This window comes from Cariama cristata, unplaced genomic scaffold (genome assembly GCF_000690535.1).
Source record: "Cariama cristata isolate BGI_N322 unplaced genomic scaffold, ASM69053v1 scaffold27757, whole genome shotgun sequence".
Lineage (NCBI taxonomy): Eukaryota > Metazoa > Chordata > Aves > Cariamiformes > Cariamidae > Cariama > Cariama cristata.
This window is the reverse complement of record NW_009625405.1, coordinates 1-23245: the sequence shown is the minus strand read 5'-3', so window position 1 is coordinate 23245 and position 23245 is coordinate 1. Positions and strand designations below refer to the sequence as shown.

Genomic DNA, 23245 nt, shown 5'->3' with positions numbered 1-23245 from the left:
CCTGTTTTGAGTCAGATCTGGTATTTACTGAATATACAGCTAAGATCTCCACACACTTTTGATCTCCTGGAACAGATCTCCAACATCTGTTTCTAATGAAGAGCCATTTAATCACAGCTACTCACTCAGCTCTAAGCAACCACAGCACACATATAGGTATTAGGCATTAGAAACAAAGCTTATGGCATCGGGGAGATACAGAGGAACTGGTCATATAACCTATAATGCACAGCTGAGCAATAAACTCAAGCTGAAAAAATCTAGAAAACAAGCTAGAAATAGTCATTTTATTCTAACCTAAGCTCCTAAACAGTTCATAGTTGCCTTTCAGGAGACACTAAAAGCCTCTACCCCTTAAAAAAAGAGGGGACAAAACTTACTTCTGCTCACTGTAACACTATTAGAAATATTTAAGTTTGCCTGACTTCTGAGATTTAGAGAAGAGGCTCTTGGAGCACCAACTACTGCTTTAATCCAAAGACCAAGTGTTATTGTTAAATAAGAGCTACAAAGTACTACTGGAAGTCACTACTTAAGCATCTAAACTTCTAACTTAAAGATAACATTCAGCCCTTAGTTTTGTTTTTCTGTAGCGAGAAGATCCCATGGAAAGCATCTTCCTCTGCCAAAACCTGGCGTTCAACTCAAGGAAAGAGGCTGATTTTAGCGTACCACCTTGCAGTTAGGCCAATATTTTTCCAAGTTTAACCCAACCCTTTTGCCAGTGAGCTATTTAAGTCACTTACTTTGCATAATGTTTTTAAGCTCCATTTCAATCTGGCAGTCTTGCTGAGACTAGTTAGCTACCACACAGTTAATCATCTTTTAAAAAAGACATGCTGGCATTTTTCTATCTTTACCAGAAGGTGGCCCTGTTAACGTAATAGTTAAGACTGCTGTGAAAACAAGTTCAGCGAAGTGAACTATTTCACACCAGTTACTGACACCTGCACAAGACAAGCACACTTATTTGGAGATACTCAAGTCCTAGTGAGCCAAGCCTTCACTAGAACTCCAGCTGGAACCAGGCTAAACCCAGTTTCATAATCTCACAATACAGATGTACTTTATGCAATTTGATCCTGGAACAGAGTTCTCCTAATAACGAGTGAAGTTATGAAATAAACTTGCATAAGAGATCTATGCAGACAAAATAACTACAAGCAAAACCAAGACTTGAACATTAGGTAGCTAAGCAAAATGGTTTCTGTTTCCGAAACCTGGAAGTCTTATTCCCCTACATTACCATAAGCTTACCCTGGAACAGCTTACTGCCATTTTCCTCCTCCCCCAGAAAACAGTTTGTAGATTCAGTGTACAGGGGAAGATGCCATTTTTCACAACACTAAAACCTACACAGGCTCTTTTTGAAAGAAGTATTTCTGAAGTATTAGTCACCGTATATAATTATCATGTTACTGCTTCACATGGGCAAGCCTTAACACTCAGATCTGATGTTCAGTCTGGACTATGTTAACACAGTTTCACTCTGTCAACTTGGCATATACACTTTTACGGTTTAAGCATTGTGAAATACTATTAGCAAGTTGTTTTCCTTCTTTTTTTAATATTATTTTTTGTGTAAACTTCAATCCAAGAGATAGTTAAGTATTTTGAAAGGAATCCACCACATTTTATTCAGAGTCGTAAAAATCTGTTCAACAGACACTGTCTTCTTCCTCCACAAGTAAATGGTGGAGGCAGCATTAAAGCAGGTTAAGCAGTAAAGTAGGTTAAGTACACTTACCTCTATTTCTCTCATGCTGAAGACTTCCACCCCACATTTTTTGCCACGTTCCACAAGATCCATGCCAAAAGACTCCATAATAACAATGGTGTTGAGTTCTGGAGTTTCCCCCTTTTCCACACTGGTTAGCAGAAGTTTGGCCTTGTCAGGTTTGTCACAGAAAACCAATGACAAGTCAGCTGATGAAAGAGAATGACATTATTGATATGACAAGTTGAGTTCAGACTAGATCCATACATACTCCAGAACACGGTAATGGAAGACTCTTCTGAAGAAGGCTACAGTTCTGCCCTCAGTCAGCTCTGCCATCATACGTTCAGTTGCTGAAAGTGTCCTACCTTTGTTCACAATGTAGGTAATTGCTTCAGTTCCCAGTGTATCATAGAGTGGCACCACCACCATGGAGAATGTGTAGCATCCCTGTTCAATGATAACCCACTGCACAAAGAGAAGAGATGCAAGTCACTATGTGTTCACTTATCTTAGACCTCCAAGAAAGCTTCCTTGTTAGAATCCAAATATGAGACTAATAGAGCTGATCTCATTTGGACAAGTCTTTCTAAAAAATAAGTGGCAGTTTGTGTCATTTGTTTACTTTGAAAACCTACTAAATTTTTATCTGTGGAAGGAGGAAAGAAAAAATAAACAATAAGGAGTTATGGGAAAGAATCCAATCCAATAAAATACAAGAGTAATTTTAAGTGCTTTTGAAGAACAATTAATGTTAACTGTCTCCTTAGTTTACCTATTAACAGAAAGAGCCTTTGAGTAAGAGTACAGTATTTTTTCTGTTTTAGGTTACCGAGGTAGCCAAAGCCATCAATATTCTATATTACCATGGTATATGAGTCAGTGAAGGACTTGCTCATATCTTGACATGTTAAATTTATATACAGTGTTCTTACCTCTACATTATCTGCATCTCATTTGATGGCCAGACATGCAACATGTGCAGTTAAACAGGATACCTTTGGAAAGCCAGCCCCAGAAAGTTTCTCAGCATTTCTCAAGACTAACCTTCTTTAAACAAATCTAATCTGAAGACTTCTATAAATAATACAATCACATCCCTGCAAGCTGCAATAAGAAGGATTTGCCTGCTAACAAGTGCAGTACTCAAACATAATGGATACTGCAGACCTATTGCATGTGATGCAAGCTGACAATACTTTACAGCAAGCCTGATTTCATCTGAAGTATCATCAAGGTAAGACAGTCATGCAATTCTTTTTCCAGGTAATAGCTATTGGGTATAGTTTGTAAACAACTTTGCTACAGCAAAATACAGAGTAGCATGCGACTCCTGAAATAGGAGCCTCCAGACACATGCAGAGGCCAGTGAAACTGGAATATTACAGTTTTGCCCCCCCAAAGAAAAGTGACAGTTCTGAGACACAGTACCTTTAGTCTGTTCCAGTTACAGGAACAAAACAACATGCATCTTTCAAATGTACCAGAACTTACAATTCAACAAGGATTGCATTAACAAGGGTGTTTGTTTCCCTTCCCCACCCCCAAACTTTGTCACACTTTCCAGTGTTTTTGCAGGACGCTAGCCAGTTACCTCACCCCGTATGATGACAAGTTTAAATATCATTCAGCTGGTTATTCCATGTAATACCTAATATATAGGCTATCTTAACAAAATTGCTAAATTTCAGTTTTACAAACTGTTTAAGGGCAAGTTTCCTAAAGTTCTCTACCAATTCTGACAGCCTTAAATGCAGGGAATTTTTCTGAAAACATTTACACAATAATTAAGTTGTATACCTCTTGCCCAAAAAGACTTTTTATAAAACTAGTACAAGGCCAGAAAACAGGTAACTAGACTTTCACACAGACATTAGACATACCGATAAGTCTAAGCAGGCACACCTATACCAGCCATGAATGGGTCCACAGAGTATTTCTTCCTAGATAGCATCCACCTGTACATGTAACAAGGGGGCAGCTGTACTGCTGTCCAGCAGCCTGAAGTTTAGTAGTTATTTTAATATGGTGGGGGTCTACTACAGCAGACTTCAGAAGCTGCACACTGTGATAAAAGTTTCCTCTTGCAGCCTCCAACAACTGTTGTGCACTATCATCCTCAATACAACAACCAGCATCTTTATTTTCTGGACTATCGAGACATTTTCCTTTCATTTTAGCTTCTAAGTTAAGAGTATTTAAATACAAATATGAAACCTCAACATTTGAGTTCTTCCTCAAAGCCCAAGCAAGTAGTACTGAAACTTTCAGACTATTGTCTGTATTCAGTTTGTTTTCTGACGTTGTTCTGATCTTCTATAAAGGGACACTGTATTTCACTGTCCTGTGTTCTGAATCCAAAACACAACTTCCTTACTTGCAGAGGAGATCATCTTCTTCCCAGTAACTCAAAGAGAAAGTAATACACTTATTTATAAATCCAATTTTGTTTGTTCAGTGAATACTTAAGTAACATGCTAGGATTTTACCCATTAGGGGATTTCCCCAGCAGTTGTTCCATGAACTGACAGATGTGAATCATTTCACACACCAAAAAACTTCACATAATCTTCTGTCTGGATTAGTGATTATGTTGGGGATGTCACAACACCCATCCAGTAGTTTTCAGCAGGGAAAATCCCAGATTTAAAATTGCTGGTTTAAACAAGTCTTTCCAGCTCATTCCTGACCCAACTCAAAGCCTGCTGGAGCAATGCAAGTTAAGCCCATTTTGTCTGTGATCCACACTACCATGCTCTCCTTCAGAGAGTCCACTGACCCAGCACTCAGACTTTGCACCCAAAGGTCTACAGAGAAACAGTTCAAACTGGCACAACACTAACATCTGGCTCCCTTTTCTACTTCCAGTTCATAATGTTATAAGCACAGGAGACTGAACTGAAGAGTCTGTAACACAATGTCATTTAACAGCTTCCTAGCTGGAGACATCCCAGCCTTATTACAGAAATAAAACTGTAGCTGTTAGAACCAGAATTCCAGCAGGAAAATCCAAGCAGCAAACTACCATAGATTAAAGAGTCTGGAAAAGAGTTTTTCTTCATCTGGACAAGGCTAGAGTTAGGGTTATTTTTGTGGTGTAGGTTGGGAGAGGAGGAGGGGGGTCAAGGTCACTTGTCACACAGCTTGCATTTTAATGACAGCAGGGAAGGCTCAGTGACAAACTGGAATCAGGAGACCCAACAGCAAGACATTGTCCAGCACAACCAAAACACTGATACAATTTCTACCCGTCAACACCGTAGATGGCTCTAGATAATGGCATCTAGCTGGGAGTGCTTAATCAAGAGGGACAGCACATTTTTGACAAAACTTAAAAACCAGTTTACTGTCTTAATACAGGTTTGTATTGAACGAGCTTAATGGAGCAAGTACAGCTCAAGCTACTAAGCACATAAACATAGGTTAAAGAAATTCTGTCCTATTAAATACGTTTAGTAAGCAAGTCTAGAGAATAAATATTTACTGAATATTTCACAGTATTTTTAGAAACAGCAATCTAGAACCACTTCTGGGTTAAAATGGATAGATACTAGCTAATCAATCTAAATATTGTTTCAGGTTTGTAACATCATTTTGCTTTCTCAGGTGATCTTTATGTCACTTTCTTTAGTCTTTCTGCCTGTTCATTAAACTGCAATTAATTTTCAATTTTGGCCTTCAGCAGCAGTTCTCCCTCCCAGAATCTTCATGCCCAGGGCCTCTGGCAGAAATAGAACTATCACCTTTTACCCATTTTCTATTTGTCCAAATATTTAATCACTGAGTGTTTCTTTGGGTTTTGAAGGGTTTAAACACCTCTTTGACTTCCAACCCCTTTCAATTACCTTGTACTCCAGTGTCACTTTAAGAGGAAACAAATGGTGATTACACTTATTAAGTACCACATTAGCTTCCCATTAAACAGGCCTCCTCTTTCCAGTTTATAGAGAAGAGAATTAGTTCTTCTGGATCCCCTGACTCTCTTCCTGCTCTGCAGCCTTCTGCATTCAGCTCTGGGAGCAAAAAACCAATACAAGACACTAACAGTTTTGCCAGTTATCACTTTCGGTTCTTAGCCAATAATGTCATGTCTATGGCTTGTGGGTCTACAATGTCAGCCTTTAGCCTTTTCCCAACATCAAATGGACTCTTAGTAGGGAAGCTCAGTAAACTGCCAAAAAGCAACAGATGTGGGAGCAGAACACTTCAATAACAGCTAGACCACCAATACACACACTGTCAATTAAATTACCTCAGGTCTGTTTTGTGAAAAGATTCCTATATATTGAACTTGAGACGGTTTGAAGCCTCGGTGGAGTAACGCAGAGCCCACACACTCGGCTCTGTCCGAAACCTGGATGGGGGGGGTGGGAGGGAAAGACAAAAAAAATTGAGAGCAAGCTCATCAGTACACACTCCTCATTATTTTACCTTAGTCTTACAAAAATAAGGTCAATAACTGGTATAAAGTAGACAGAAGTTTTCCATGCTATTTTGGATGTCCTGTGTGACTTTGATAACCTAAACGTTGCAGTGCTATTACACTGCACTGATTGTAGACACTACACTTGCACTCAATATGCAGCAGAAGAGACACTTAATCCAGCTGGACTTGAAAGTGTTAAGTGTAAGTTTAAATGTTAAGCTCATACACAGAAAAGGCTGTTTTGTTGTATCCATACTAAACTCCAGATGTGACCCTGGAACGATTCAGCATTATATTTCTGCACTACGTATGCACTACATATGCCATCCTTCTGCTTCATTTGGTGCCTATGGGAATAGAATTTCTCCCTTCAATAAGTGGGAGAATAAGGAGGCAAAACCCAGCTAGTTCTATAAGTGAAGCTTAGGAAGGCAATTTGTAAATTCTTTCCATATAGCACATGACCTGAATCCATGGTAGTCACATGACTCCAACAGCAAAGCTTTATTAGAGGCAGGTCACACCTAACAAGTGCCCAGCAAAATCACCTTGGAAAAAGTGAGGTCTGCAACATACAAAAGGTGTCTAATGACCTTAGCAGTACGCAATAGGCAAGGTTTATGCAAATTTGGAGACAATAACTGATTAAATCACGAATGACCTAAAAGTTCACAGCTGTTAACAGAGATATTTGCATAAAGATATTTTTAGCAATCATGAAGGAGCACACTACTAGTTAGAAGCATGTCTGTTAATGCCCTGTACAACCATCATTTGGTACTACGGAGACAAGTTGTCAAGAAGCACAAATAACATCTGTAGATAGGAGTTTTCCTAGTGTAAAGTGAGCCTCTTGGAAGCAAGCATCTAAAGTAGTAGCAGTCTGAGTCTCTGAATGCTACTTCAAAGCTGCAGCCCTTCAGAGGCCGTGTCCAAGTTCAAACAATTCAGCAATGAGATGCTAAAAGCTGCCAAAAAAAATCTGAAATAAAACTGTTAATAAACCAAGTAAGCGCAGGAGATAATCTTCTTTTCTTCCCCTCGCACGTATTTAAGGCTGTTCCTTTAAGATACTCTAATAGAAATTAGAACATTTCTGCAATATTCTGCTACTACTTTAAAACATCTACAAATAATTTGGATTTGTTATATCACATTACTGGATGTTGTATCAAAGCAGGTCTAGCACCAAGTTAGAGACACTACTTACCTCTTTATAGGAGATCCACTCATACGGCTGGTTTGGTTTTCTAACACCTAGACATGGACCATTATCTAAAAAAAAAAAGTGTTATTCAAAATTTAACCCGACTCCTCTGTCCTGACACCACACTAACTGTACTCTTGGTGTTAACCCTCTAGATTCTTTGCAGACACCTTCAGAAGAGAAACCTTTTTTTCAGAGGCGGGGCAGGGAGGGAAGCTGGAGAAGGACAGAGGCAACAAGGTTGGTTTCGGCTAGGGAACACAGCACTGAATTCATTCACACAACTCTGCTTCACAAGAGGTAGGTATTGCTAGGTAGACACTCCCTATCCACAAGAGCATTTCAAAAGAGCCCAGACCTTAGTTCTTGACATATTGTTGAAAAAATTATCTTTCATTTTAGACTTACTTGATACTTGCACACCCCTTTGGAAGATATCGTAAGCTGTTCTCACATCATCGTAGTAGTAAATCAACAATTCATCGCTGTTAAGAAGAGAGGACCTTCGAGCATGCTCACCACCCTAAGAAAACCAATTAGCAAGGTTAGACATACTTGCTGGTTATAAATGAACAGGAACTTCCTGAAGGAATAAAAACACCTCATCCATTAAGTTTTGTTATGAGCCTTGGCAAATTCTGCTTGAAAGAACTTCAGTTCTTTTCACCATCAACGTTTCCCAGGACATTGTTCAAAGAGTCAGACTGCTCCCTGCTTTACTAAAAAGCTGTCAGGCAAAATCTTGTTCTGTGCTATCATAGGTAGCTGAGGAAGTGAGAACGTCAAAATGCCCTTTGACATTCTGTACTAAACACAGGGTTTTTTCTTACGCAATATTTCACTCTATTATTGCAGTATACAGCATAATTAATTTTATCAAGCTTTCTAAATCAGTCCAGCCTCAGAGCTCTCCAGAAACAATACTAATGCTGAGATCCTAATCTACTTTTCTAATTAAGATTACAAAACATAATCACACTTCAAACTGTGTTTTCAAAGCCTAAATGATTTTAAGGGTGGTTAACAACACCCTAAACAAGCGTTCTCATAAGTAAAATACTCTGTACCAGATTAAATTGGATTAAAGGACTGAATTTTTAAGTTCCATCTTACAAAAGAGATTTCCTCTTGATCTAGTTTGAGGCAGTCAAGACAATACTATCTGGAGGACTAAAATCACCGTTTTTCAGCAGGTAAGCACTTACATAGACTACAACTGGAAGTCAATACAAGAATTTAATAGGTCATAGTTTTAATATAGCCTTTTTTAAAGTGACCAATTAAATAATCTCACTTATATCAACCAAGTTTCAGAAATTCCAGTTATGCAAATACTATTGGGCTGCATTTATTAGTCCTGCTATGATGACAGATACCTACAAGCATGTTCTTAGCTGGAAGAGCCCAGCTGGTTAAACAGAGGGTCTTGGGTGAACACCGCATACAATTCTCTCTCTCTCTCAGTGTTTGCTCAACTCCTAGCTCTTTCAAAGTGAAAACCTGAGCTAACTAAATCTGTGCCTGAATTATGCCATCATCTACAACGTCAAAAACCTATTCATATACGATCATAGGCTCTTCCTGGCCATTGGTTTATTTTCCTGTTCTCAAAGTACCCTGGAAGGCCAGAGAGCATCTGTTCATGTATAAGCTAGATACACACAGGTTTATCTGCAGAAGATGTCCTAATGCCCACGTCCACAGAAAGGAGCTAGCACATTAAAGGCATAACAGAAAAGAAAAGATACTTTAACACTAAAACAAGTCTAACTTGTTTTAGAAAAACACTATGTGTAATGCAGTTCTTGCCACACCTTTGACAGTAAGTAGAAACGTACACTGAACATGATCCAGAACAAGTTAATGACTAGCTTACCTCTAAAAACGTGTAACATTAGAAATTCAAGAGCACACTTGCACTCAGACCAGTATCTACTCTATAGGAAATTAAGAGATCACTAGTACATGTCTCTGCCTAGAAAGAAAAGCAAGGCTGCTTGCTTTATTGCACTGGTTTCACAGATCTTGGTAACCAAGGTCAGCTTCTAGATTTTCCCAGTTTTACCACCTCTGGAGCTAACCTGAGGAAGATGACACAGCGTAGCTTGTAACCACAGTCATAGGTAATGTCAACAAGTACAATGTATGACATGTACCATGTCTGACGTGCTACAATTCCTGCATCAGGAGGAATATAATATCCTAAACCATTCCTTGGCAACAGTCAAGAAATATTTGTTTTCTCCTCATGCAAGCTACTACTGTTTTGTTTACACACCCTATTACTCAGCACCACAAAAGCAGTTTTAGCAGGGCCTGAGGCACTAACCAAATTTGAGGATGAGACTTATCAGACAGACAGTACACTGCTTAGATACAAGACTGACTGCACTGTCCTCCTGAAAAAACCAAACTCTAACAAACTACTATTGGAAAGACCCCATCAGTTCTCAGGAGTTTTCAGTAAAGGGAAACATAACCAACTTATGTTTCTGCTTACTTTATGCTTTTTCCTCCAGAGCAAAGTGAAATCAACTGAATTTTCAACAGCTCTAGAGTAAGCAGTTTTGCTCAAAAACCACTGAACTCCTTGTGTTAAGACCATCAGGATTCCAATGTTGTTCTTCAGAAATGCAGTGAGATACACCTGGATATGCTGAAGATCATTTAGACCTCACCTTATGCTCCCAGTTTGAACTCACCTACTAGGCAATATTATTCTATCTGTCTATATTTTCCTTGAGAGTAGCAAGAATGACTGTTTTAAGACCCTGTCCAAAGGGTCCTTATCCCTAATATTTGTGCAGTATCAGGGAAAGTTCTGTTCACAGCAAACTCTTCTAAAAATCACCAGTCATTACAACCACCAAACACTGAATCTCAGGACTGGAATGTTTGGCTGACTTCACACAAGTTACTTGAATGGGATCTAACAGATCTGTCTAGTACAAAGGTAAGCACTCCTAAGAGTTGTCAGTTTTACCAAAGTGTTCTTAAGGAGCCAGGCAATATAATCTGATTAATGTGAGAACAGCCTCTGGTTACTCATGTAAAGCAGTCCTTGCAGCAGCTCAGGGAGTTGCAGGAAATCAACCCATTACACAGCAAGTGCTGGACACAAAGTAAAACCTTGGCATGGGTTCAGAATAGCAGCAGCTGAAGGAAACAGCTTTATTCTACAACAGAGGCATATATTACTCTAGCAATGCCTATTTGGGTCACATAGCAAGATAGCTGCTTTTGTTCAAGCTCTGGGTTTGCTTCTTGTTGACACAGGCTACTTAGGATTAGCAGTAAAGTCAAAACACACTGTTGGCTCCACCATGCCTCAGAGGCAAGAGGCCCAATTTCCATTTTCCCAAGAGGGAAAAATATACTAGCACGTGGTGCTTAGGTCACCAACACGCATATTCTGACCAGCAAGAAGGATAAACTAGAGTTTTCAAGCCAGCCATATCATTTTAAGCATGCCATTCCCTAGGTAAACACACAACAGCTAAAACTGATCACTTAATAGGGAGACAAGCACATGTCTAATCAAGTGATTCTTGAAAGACAATGCAAGCTAGAGTTCTGGTAATGTATGAGGAGAATGTAAGCAGGTTTAAAGTTTCCAGGAGTTAAATACATCTCCAGATTTGAATGTCTTTTCTTAAGGGAAGAAAAAAAAGCCAGTCACAAATCCAAACTCTTACTACTAAAAAAATACTGACATCCTAGTGTTCATTTATATCCTATCCTTCTACATACTTTAGCAGACCTTCAGCTAAATAGAAGTATTTGGGGGTTTAAAGCAAGATTTAATCTATTTGACAGCTATACACCTGCACTCAAACCAATAGCCAAAGTTGTTCAGCTATCAGTCACCAATGGAAAGAGCAATCTACAAGCAGACAGATCCAGATGTGCCTACAACTACAGGCATTAAGGGTACAAAAGCTTTAGAAAACACAGGACTAATGCCCTATTTCTACCATTACTGTAACACTGAAATTCATAACAATATAGTGCATGACTGAGTACAGCACGAGCCTCAGCAATGCAGTCTCACACTAGTCAGACTTTATTTAGAATTACTCTTCGTTAATCTTGTCTCCCCTCCTACAGACAAGGGATTCAAGTGGACTCAAAGATTTTCACCTATACCTCCAAGAAGTTCCCCTGAAGAGAGATCAGGTTGGGAGCTTTGAATACAAGAGGGTTTCTTTCAGTGAAACGTAACTGTAGTATGCATACTTTAAAGGTTGTACTCCACATCTTTTAATTGTGGCATCTACTCCAGAAGAGCTGATACTTTCAGTAACTCTTTGTAGCGATATTCAACTAAGTGTGCAATCCTTATGCTCACTCAGTGATTGTTAAAACGGGTCACTGGGTGCTGGCCTACCAAATCAAAGCTTTCCAGAGATGGGAAAGAACCTGGAACAGCAGTAAATAGGATCTTTTTCCTCCCATATAAGGTTATAAAGATTTATTATCAGAACATGTAGAAACCCTACTCCAGTCACTGACTTTATTTAACTTTGTTAGAGGCCAAGGAAATAAGTCACAAGTAAGAATTAAGCAGAAGCTTATTTACAGTTCAATGTTGTTATCATTAATGAACAGGTAGATTAGATATCAAAAGAGTAGAGAAGAGGAATTGCCTTCTGCCATGTCTTTTTTGGAGCATATTGCTTACTCCCTAAACCTTTTAATATTGTACTGATTAACATGACAATCCATCTTAACACATGTATAAAGAGAATGGAGTAAGTGAAGTGAAATTCTAAGCGAAATGTAGTGAGAAACTGATTCCCAAGCACTGTATTACACTCTTGTTACTGTTATAAAAGTACAAATTCTAACAGACACTTGAAACTTGCTTCAAAACTTACATTCTGATTTGATTACAGTTTGGTACAGTTTACAACATTAAGGGCTGTATCTGAATTGTCAATAAACAAAACTGGATAGATCCTGCTCATTTCAACATGTTCTCAAAGTCTGAGCTCTTTTATCATTGAGACATGCTAACACACTCAGCTGTTTTTCATTTTAGTTTTACTAGTGTTCAGTCTTCCTGCTAATACGTATTTTCAGAAAACACTATGAAAAATAATGTTGTTATACCCATCTTGCTCTAACCAGAGTGCTGATGTTAATTAGTACAATATGGATCAATGATACTATAAGTAGTTCAGTGAGTCTCATACTACCAAATAATGATTTCAATCACAGAATCCAGCAGTGACGAGCTATTTAGCTTGAAGAGGTAAAGGCAGTGAACTGAGACTGCTGTCAAGTCTCAAGCAAGTAAGCATTTGTCACTGATTTTATCGCCAGTTAAGAGCCACTGTTTTACCACCTCCCAATGCAAAGCTCCCCAAATCTCCTGAAGTTGACACTGACTTGTGAGGCCCTCCACAGCTGGAAAGCTTTCACTGCTAGTTTATTCCAGCCACCAAGATATGCTGCTCTACAACACTATTCCACCAAGTGGCTGCTGTCAGGATTGGAAAAGCTCACCAGGAGAAGCAAGATCTAACCTCTGGATCCTTACTCTACACATGTGCCTTGAAAAGAGGTGTTTCTGGCAATTATCACATTGCCAGAGGATATTTTTGTTCCCCCTTTGTGTACTTCTAATAGACCATTACTTGCTATAGTAACATGACAGTATCAATAAGTTTACTGTATGACATACTGGGAAGAAGATTAGGAAATAAATGGTACTAACTAAACTTCTGAATGGAGAGGCCAACTAATGCTTCATTCTTCAATCTCATTGTCATGAAACATCGCAAAGAAAGTGCCCGATTTGAGGCACCTTCATAAAGTTCATGAAAGTTCACCTACTGTAAATTTCAAATTGCTCTGCCACATTTGTTTACATTAGTTTGTAGTCACATCTACTCTTAAGCACAAGAAGTAGTCACATTAATTGCATTTGATACAGGACAACTAGATGCAGTCTATCCACACATAGGAATATGCTGTAAAGGGAGACTTCAGTTGCAAGTATATATAAAAAAATCTATAGTGGTAGTTTCTGACTATCAAGCATAATGCAAGAAATTGTCAGCCTTACAGTTCTACATTTTGTAAATATCTCCCTTGAAGATCACAACCTTTCAAAGCCATCTCCTTCCTTCAAGAGAAGGAAACACCTTGTCTACCCTGAAGAAAGAGATACTCTTGAAAGAATGAAATAAGTGGTAAAATCTTGACTCTGCAGTGAACAGGAGAACTGACACAACTGCTGCTCAGGAAACCCCAGCCATGAAATCAGTTGTCTATATTTGCTTCTAAGCAACAGTTCCTCCTGGTCAGGCTGTTTTCATATTTGACTTCACTATTAAAATACCAGCACCTAACAGCAACTCTGTCTGCCTCTAAAAAGCATAAGACAAAAGCTAAGCTAGCATATCCAAAGTTTAGCAAGTGGTTGCTTTAGTTTCAGCTTACTCTATGGCTGGGATCTCTTGGCAGGACTAATATATCTTTCCACAGATCATATGAGGAGAATTAGTACCTTCTTCATGCTTGTAACCCAATGAAGTCTCACCTGTCAGCTATTATAAACTAAATATTATAAAAGAAAAGCATTAGCCTAATCAGTATACACCAGCATACATACTCTGACCCCAAGACCTCATTTAATAGGTCATCACCTAAACATGTAGGCAGGAATTGAGAACTACACTGTGCCAATTCCAACATGCACAAGTTTCCTGCCACCAGTCAGATCAGAAGCTCAGTTTTCTCAGCACAAAATCTCTTTCTCCCATGCTAGTAACTACCATTATGACCTCAACCCTCAAACTGGTTTTGAAACTCAGAAAGCAAAAAACTGAGTTCAAGCCATACTTCAGAAAAAAAACCCAAAACATGCCCTGCAATCTATTCCCTCTGTACTACAAGTTTAGAAATACTCTTATGTAAATCAGTGGTTAGTCTCTCTCAATGCTGCCTTTAGGCTTCAAACTTCAGTGAACGACAGCATCCATCAAGTGACACTTACCTCTACTTCCACAGACTGCATTGCTAAATCACATGGTGGTTTTAGTGCTTTTGGTCTTGTTGCATACCAGTAGGTCGTGAGAGCTGCAAAAGCACCGAAGCCCATCAGTGTATTTGTTGGAAGGGTGCGCACATACTGTCTGACATCTCCAAGTTCTGGCATTCGTAGGTGTCTAAACAACTCATGTGCTTGCATTGCAGTTCAGGGCGGTTGTCCTGATGCTGGAATCTGTTGATAGGAAAGAAAGTTACACACCAAGATTTAAAATCCCCTTTTGATTCACTGTAGTTGTGGGAGAGCGATGTATGCTTTGTCCTACTGGCTTCCCACTATCAAAATAATTTGATCTGCCACTAGGCAGGCAATACCTTTAGACTTCTGTGCTGCAATTAAACAAGCAAGCAACTACTGGTTCATACTCCAGAAAAACAGGTGGGGCTGATCAGAGGCAATTTCTTCAGGATTTTAAATATTGCTTTTGATAGACACTGCATTTCAAAAAAAAAACAGAGGTTTTGTTAAAGAACAGCATTTTACAAAGACAAAATAGTTATTTGTAGAGTAACTGTACTATAAGACTGTTTGAACAGTGTCAAACAGGGAAATCTGGGAGAACGAGGGCAGGGCTGTAAGATGTTAACTTGCCTCCATTAACATAACAGAGCATCCCAATCCTATAGTAGCATAGCAGGAGCAGGATTTTTGATCTCTTAAGTCAAATAAAATAAACTCTCTTCTCTACTCTCCTTTCAGTCATGGACAGAAACCTCACTAACAGTAAGCTGCTTTCAAAGCTGCTATCCTCCCATAGCTCCTCTATACTAGAAAGCTTCATATTGCTGGCATGGTGCTGGGAGAAATTTATCTCTGGTCATGAGGCAGACTAAAGCAGCGTCTAAGGAGGCCCAGGGCAGCAGCACGCAGCAATATAATCAAGCACAGGAAGCACATTTGATTTGTCACGTTCATCAAGCACAGGAAGCACATTTGATTCGTCACGTTCACACAGAAGGAAGAGCTGAAAGAGGCTGCTCTCTGACATGGATATTCCACAGCAATAACCAGCCGCGGAGAGAAAAAAAAAAATTGCAGTCAGCTCAGCTGGTGCTGTCTACAGCCAAGGTCTCCAGGGACATTTGTCACATGCCAAACCCACCAGCTCCTGCCCACTAGGTGAGAGGTGAGGAGCAGGCAGCGGGCCTGCCCGAGGCCAATGGCAACCCACCCCTGGTCACCCCACTGCCCGCCGAAGGGATGGAGCCTGCCCACCGTGCTCCGAGCCGCCTGGCACCAGCTCAGCCTCCTGCCACCCAGGGACAGCTGACAATGGCCGCCGTCGGGAAGAAACGCTTTCCTGCTTGCTTGAAGAGCCAAGGTGTGTTTATTTATATGGTTTAGGTCCAGGCATTTCCTATGGACAATAAAATTAAACAAGGGTCCTAAAGAATGTCAAAAATATAGCTAGAATACACTGTGTAATGATACACTGCTGCAGCATGGCAGCGTAGGAGATGCCAAAATCCAAACAGGCAGAATTGTATGCCTATTAGTTTTAAAACCAACCGTATCAGGCTAAAATTTCATATTTCTACAGGAAAATCTCTTGTTTACAGTCTGCCCTTGAAATCTTTACTGCTGCAATCAGTTATTCAACCAGGCAACAGAGAGTTGTCTAGTTCACAAAAAAAGTCTATCCAGTATTTGGACAAGGATTTGCTAGAGACAGCAAAAGAGCCATAAAATTAGTTCAAAGGGCCCAGGGTTTCACAATGTTAGCAGAAGGACATGCTGAAGTAAGGTCATGGATGGTGGCAGCGTCAGGATGGAATCAAGTTCCATCTCTGGAAGGGTCCCAGACCCATGGAGCCAGGCACTGTCCTCTCTCCCCACACACTTTTATCTTCTTTTATGGCATAGCCTCGGGGCAGAGGGCTGTATCACCCAGATACAAAGTGCAGGGCCACTATGGAAATGCCTTTTGGTTACTTGTACTGTGATACACACAGTGTACTCAAAATCCACAACACATCAGGCTGTAGTAGAGGAAGGTGGAGAACTGAATATATTAACAAGGAACCTCTTCATCTTCCCTCAGCATAACAAAAATAAAAAAAATAATCAATTACTGACTTAATAGTTAGGATTACCATACTGTTGCTTTTTATGCATCAAATCATGCCCATTAGCATTGCAGGCACAAAAACTACCTCTTAAGTTTTAATATATGCAGATGAACAGTAAGAGTAAAAAGTCATTCCAACAAGGAAGTCTTGGCTTACAAGTTAATTGTGTATATCATAGATACCCTGTTATGAAACTAGAAAGAGTGCGCTATAATGCATGTAAGGGTTGAGAGCAAGCTTAGCTCTTTCCTCCTCAAGCCCCACAGTAAGCACCTTTGACTTTTAAAACAACAGATACTTGCTTTCCTCTCTGCATTAGTCATGATGTGTCCTCCACACACACTGATTTAGAAATGCAATGTAATTAGAGAGCTACTCTTTCAAAAGGCTGTTGTGCCATTAAAGCTAACAAGAACTGAAGTAAACATGATCATTTCATTCACATAACAGTCCCTTTGTAGTCAAGAAGCTGCTATGATTTCAGCCTAGGTGAACACAAAAGAGATGCACACGGCTACTTTTCATTTCCCTGCCCAGCTGTTTGCAGAGCAGCCTGTAACATAAAACTTAACTTGCAGTGTAACTGCTCAAGAAATCAGTTAACGTAACGATACAGTTTACTGCTTAGGTTTGTATTGAGGGATGACATCTTTTTATTACAACTTCTGCCTCATCAGCACAAAAAACAAGGTTAAGACAGAGTTTTCTGTAAGACTAGGCAATTCCTAGCTTTAACACAGTCTGTTAAGTCATATCAATTCTTGTTTTCTGTATTTCAGACAAAGCCAGATGCAACAAGGAGAATAAATTCACATTCTTAACATATGCATCCAAATAGACACCATCAAGAAAAGGGGCTTCAATGCCTCCCAGTCTTCTTTGATCCATCTCAGTATTTACTTGGCTCATGCTGCAATCACATCAGACATTCAGGGTGTTTACCATGACCAAGGATGGCAGTTTAGAGCCTTTAGATTGAGATACAAAGATCTTTCCAGTGGAGCTAGGATCTAGCTTTCAGTCCTTTTCCTCAAGGAAGGACCCAGCTACGTCTGCTCACTGAAGACAAGCAAACTCAGGTCCTGCAATTGCTTCTCATCCAGACAGGATTTGGACCACAAGGAATGGTCTCAAACTCAGCCCCAGTGTAAGACAGAACATAGCACGTAGAAGTCATAGCTGGACACCCAAAGGAAAAAGATCCCAGTTTAGAGAAGTATGGGTCTGTTATACTCTGGTTGCTACATGTAGCAAAAAACTTGGAGCAGAATGGACAACGTTTGAGGTCAAAACCACTTTTTTCTCAATGCAACGAGTAGGCCTTGGTTGGTTTGAAAGTATAGAAACAATACCAGACAGATACAGAAAAGTGGTTTTAGTAACAGGGCAAAACTGCTTCAGGGGTAACTACCTGTCCTGGCCACCTCCACAGAAACAGCAGTTCCCAAAATCCAACCCATGAAAGCATTCCTCTGAACTCATTGGATCAGTTCGGTTAAGGAGTTCTGTACAGCTCAGACAAAACCAGCTCTCTGCTCACACGCACGCACCCCACAGCACCCAAGACTCATTCTTTACAGCAGAGCCAGTATCTCAAGGCAACGACCCAAGTTGGCAGGACTACGCCGTTCTTTGCTGCTCCTACTCTCGGCATACAATGGGCTATTTACAGCGGGCAGCAGCCTGCCTATTGTCTATCCATAGCCAGACATCGTTCGAGTGCAACAGAAGAGAACAGGAGAGCAGCCGTCAGCTTCTGTATTGCAAAGAAAACAACCCCAAGAACCAACGGCTTCTCTTCCTCTCTATCCTAATATTTAGACGAAGAGCATGCTAACACTGCGGTGGCCTGCCATAAAGGCAGGTCCGCCACATGGTGTAAAAGAAGTGGTTGTGCTATTTCTACAACCTTTTGCAGGCAGGAGAAAGCTACAAGACAAGTTGCCTATCTCTTATTATGAGCAATATGGCACTAAGATGTTTTCACTATGCTATGCTGGAACAGGGAATCAGCCACCCATATACCTTCGAGTTATCCTGACAGCTACTTGCCATTGCAGTTTGTTGTTTTCTTACAGTTACAGGTTATGCTGCACAGCTCCCACCAATCTCTGTTTTACTTAAGTCTTTCTCCAGTCATCCTTTCAAAAAGGAAGTGCAGAATCATGTTCTAGCTCTTTCACTGAATATAAAAGAGGGTGCAACTAATAGCTTTGGCTATTAACAAGAGAAATCCTTTTGTCTAAATAAAACACATAATCCTAATCTCAGAGTGTATTTACAACCAGCTTCAATTTGAGTCAGCCTAACCTGTCCCATATACATGCTCCCACAACTCTCCTCGTGCTGGCCAGGGACTCATCTGGTTGTGCAGTCACACTAGGGAGGTGATCTGGCAAACATCATTTTCCTGGGTTAGTTCTGACGTTAGTTCTCAGCTAGATCAACTCTCACCTGGACGACCAGATAGCCATTAGCTCCCAGAAGGAAACAAGACAGCACAGTCAGGGAGAAGGATGGACTGTTGTAATACTACGCCTTAAGCATCAACTCCAAATACTGCATGCAAGTCCTCCCAGGACTTTTTCCCCCTGCCCTGCAATCAAGGCACTAACTTGACTGAGGTCTTGCAACCACCTGTGACAGAGCCAAACTGTAACCAGCAAGGAAACCACAATCACCCTCAAGATACAGCAAAGGAGCATAGGTAACTGAGGCCTGAAGGAGAATCCTCAGTTTAAGCCTTGTATAACATGAATATGACAGTAAGATGCCTCCTGTGGTGCAGCCTGTCATGTCATGTATGGCACAACAGTCTCTCCTTAGCCACAAAGGACTCTCCTGAACAAACCAAGTACTGTTGAACTGTGTAATCCACTACTCTGCCCTTCACCATATTATATCTTAAGTGACCGTGAATCCTCCCCCCCCCCCCCCCCCCCCCCCCCCAATTAAAAAACTAAATATCTCATCTTACCTAGAATCACCCAGATTGCCCAGCTAGTCTCCAGAGCTATAAACCTTCCTTTTAAAGCAGTAACTGACAGATTCACTTTCCTGCAACAGTAAAGAGGGAGGAACTAAAAAGCTGTTAGTGAGGAACACATCCCATGCATGGAAAGGAACCAGCAAGTCCTTAATATTCACCCACACACACCTCCAAGCCCCCTTCAGCCCCTCAGTCTGGCATCATGCAGTGGTTCAGGTTGCCTCTGCTGGTTCAGTTTCTGTTCTTGCATTCGGGACAAAGCAGGACTGAAGGGAAGGAGCCCACAAGCTGGATTCAGCCCCGTTAGTCAGGCCACAGCAATTTTCTTCATTCATAAGCAGCAACTGAAGTCAAGACTCTCGCTGCAGCCTTTAAAGGAGCGCTACATCTGATACTGATGTGTCAAGGCTCTGTCCTCATCTACAAGGAAAGTCACAGCCCTGTCCTCAGACATTTGGCTGCAACTCTTGCAATCAAATGGAACAACACCTGGATTCTTGCCTCTTAATGATGTCCAAGAAGTAATCTGAGTGCTCACCAATGAGGTCACTGGAGTTTATTCAAGTTCAGGAGCTGAACCACATGACAAGAACCTGCTCAATGCCTTTTGTGCAATTACAGTCCTCCAGCAGGACTTGGCAACCCTGTATATTAAGGAAAACCAATACTTCCCACTAAAACCTTTGAGACAGTGATCGATTTAAGTTTTCTTTGATCCATGCCTATACACACACAACGTGTCACTAACAGTCTTACTGGTTTCTCATCTTCAAAGACCACAGAAAACACTTACAAATATCTATTTTGCAGCCTAAACTACCATCCGTTAGAATTGCATGCCTACAACTCTGATTTGCAAGTACGTCACGGCACTACTGTTAATTTAACCTCAATCTAAATACAGTTTAGATGAAAATCACCCTACAGAAGCAAATTGCTACAAATCAGCAGCTTTTTTGTGGCATTAACAGCTTGAATAGATCGTACCAACTTATTCATTGGAGAAGGTTATTATTCAGAAAGCCCAGTATGCAACATCAAGTTAACACAGGCTTCAAGTGCTCACCCGAGACTCTGCAAGAATGAGTTTCTTACTCATACTTTTATCACCTGAATTCTGGCAGAAGGCAGCCTGGGTCAGGCACACTAAGCCACATTGCATCACACTAGATAGTGTTTACATTCAGAAGGATGTTTTAAAAAAACATAACCCTTAACACTACGAGACTGGACAGATCAGTAAGTACTTCTGAGAGGCAAACTGGTTCACTGAGTGACTTCCCCACACCAGCATCAGAAGAAAGATGACAAACCAAGCAACCTCTTGATCTCAGGTACTAAGATATCCCTGTACTTCCTCTGAGTCAGCAATAGGAAGCATTTTCTTCTAGCTTTCCTAGGAAACTAATCCATCCTCACCAGGCTATTAATGCAGCCCAACCACAGAGGACAAGTCTTCAAAACAAGGCACATGCAGTATCAAACTAAAAAGCTTAGGAGTTCTGGGTTTAAGAACAATAATTCACACAAAAGACAGAAGTCCTTTTCTGCAAACGGGACATCATGCACTTCTGCTCTGAGCCTTAAACGGTCCAACTACAAAAACAAAAAACGTTTTTCCTCTAGATCTCTACAAAACCATGCAAGCTGTTTTCATTCAATTTTGGACAAATCACCAGTACTACAAAGGTTCAAATCCTAACCAAAAAGAATATTTTACTATCATATTTTACTCCTTGTAGATTAATAACTCCCAACATGAAAGGCAGCAAGAGAGTGCAGAAGCCTTGTGTCATCAAGTGTCCTTGTTTCAGGAGTCAAGCAGGATCTGCAGAAATGCAACGCCCCCCCATCTGCAGCCAGGGTTCAGCCTACCGCCTGTAAAGGTCAATGCTGTACAGCAGTGCTTCCCTAAGCCACACGGCATTGTAAACTCCCACGCAAAACCATTTACCGATGAACAAGCCATCTCCTCTCTTATTTGTGAGGATTTCTGGGGAATTACCACTGGTTATATTTAACATACTAAAATATCTAACATATCTGAACTTGTAATTTAGCACAGCAGGGAAGAAGGATATAGCAGGCAGTCTATTCATCAGACTACCAGAAGCCCAATTAATCAAGCAATGCATCCCCTTGGGCCAGAATCTCTCTCTCCCTCTCTGCTGCGCATTTGAAAAATTTTGTGCCATGAGCCTTTTTGAGTCTACCCATTTCAATCAACTGTATTACCAAGACTTAAAAACACAAAAACCTACCACTATCTTCTATTGCTCACATTTAGTTAAAGTGCTGTTTTCCTGGAGGGGAAAGAGAGAGAAGAAACCGTTTACTCTTCCCCACTGAAGATCAACACACCCAGGACTGAAAAGGTATAACCCACCTCTACCTCCTCCAAAAATGCCACGTGGTATTCCTTTCCAGTGGAGCGACAAGGTAGGAGAATCAGCTACAGAGATTTTACTCAAGAAACAAGAGAACCACTTAGCCAGATAACTATTTCAAAGTTGTCTTTCCTTCCATTTTGAATTACTGGGGGTTTTTTTCCCCTACCAATACCAACCTTGTACTTGCCCTTGTACTTGTAGCAAAAGGTTACTTGGGGGTTCACTTCTCAAGAACTGAAGACTTACTTCTAACCTCACGTTGGCTGATTTGTAGCTGTAAAACAGCATCTACCAAATTTAGAAGCTGCCTTTTAGATTCATTATAATCATGCAGTCCTCAGAACAGGCTAAGGCCGTTTGCTCAAGACCTTGAATTGAGTACACTACACACAACAGCTACTTGTAATTACAAGCTTTACATTTTCCCCATCAGCCATCATCAGACATTTTCATATTCCAATACAAGCAAGCTAGATATCCTTGGACTTTAAAGAACCAGGCAGTAACAGCATGGTCCCATGACAAACTTCATATTTCAGTTTTCGCATTATTAATACTGCTATTGTTGCAAGAGGAAAAGCAAGGTATTTTTCAGCAAACTCAGTGCCTTCTTACACTCAGAATTTCTTGATTCAAGAAACCTGATCCAAATCTCTTCAGCTGAGAAGTCTCAGCTTGTGAGTTTTAGAGCATGTTCCGAAGCAGAGGCAAATACAAACAGTCCTGAGCAGGCTCAGAAGACTGCACGGTTCCCTGTAAAGTAACGTGGATAAAAAAAATAATCTGTTAACACCACATGGAATAACTCTGTGGTCCAGGTACAGATATAGAACCATGGGGTTTTGATAGCAGTTGCTTTAGATGTCCTATCACAGGACCTGACCATCGTATCTCAGACTCTAACCCAAGCAAGGAATATGTTTAGATGGATTACTAGGTCCAAGACGATGTCTATAATACCCCAGACAGCTCAGAGACATGCCCTTTAGAAATTCAGAAGGCTTCAAGTGTTGCAATTCCTGTTCAACAGGAAAGAGAAATGTATGCATCTTAGAACAAAAGCACCATGTAACCAGGCTAAATCCCTGCACTGTAGCACTACAACTCCTACCTAACAGTAGAGATGAGGCCTTCAAAGTCAAAGTCACTCAACCTTCCATTTTAGGTCAGTTGGCTTCACGCTACATTTCCATGTGCGCTCTCAACTGCTTAAAAAAACCCCCAACCTGCCTCAAGTACGTGCTGCATTCATGCCCCTAAGAACAACCTACTTGAAGACAAGCTTCAGCAACTAACCATTAAACCCCTCAGGTTAACCCGCAGCTCTGCGCTCCCCAGCCTGCTACCTGCTGCTCGGCTCAGCGGCCGGGCAGCGCAGGGACCGGCTTCT

General features: G+C 40.6%; 1 protein-coding gene across 1 annotated transcript in view; it reads right to left on the bottom strand.

The window, feature by feature from the left end:
* The window catches only part of LOC104164318 (long-chain-fatty-acid--CoA ligase 1-like), a 23039-nt gene extending 8459 nt beyond the window's left edge, over positions 1-14580 (bottom strand). Inside the window, exons 1-6 of the mRNA XM_009703610.1 lie at positions 14354-14580; positions 7759-7873; positions 7354-7418; positions 5970-6071; positions 2086-2185; positions 1748-1926 (exon numbers count right to left, since the gene is read on the bottom strand). Coding sequence (XP_009701912.1) covers positions 1748-1926; positions 2086-2185; positions 5970-6071; positions 7354-7418; positions 7759-7873; positions 14354-14548 — 756 coding nt within the window. The 5' untranslated portion in view covers positions 14549-14580. The remainder of the gene's footprint in view (positions 1-1747; positions 1927-2085; positions 2186-5969; positions 6072-7353; positions 7419-7758; positions 7874-14353) is intronic.
* Between the last annotated feature and the right edge of the window lie 8665 nt (positions 14581-23245).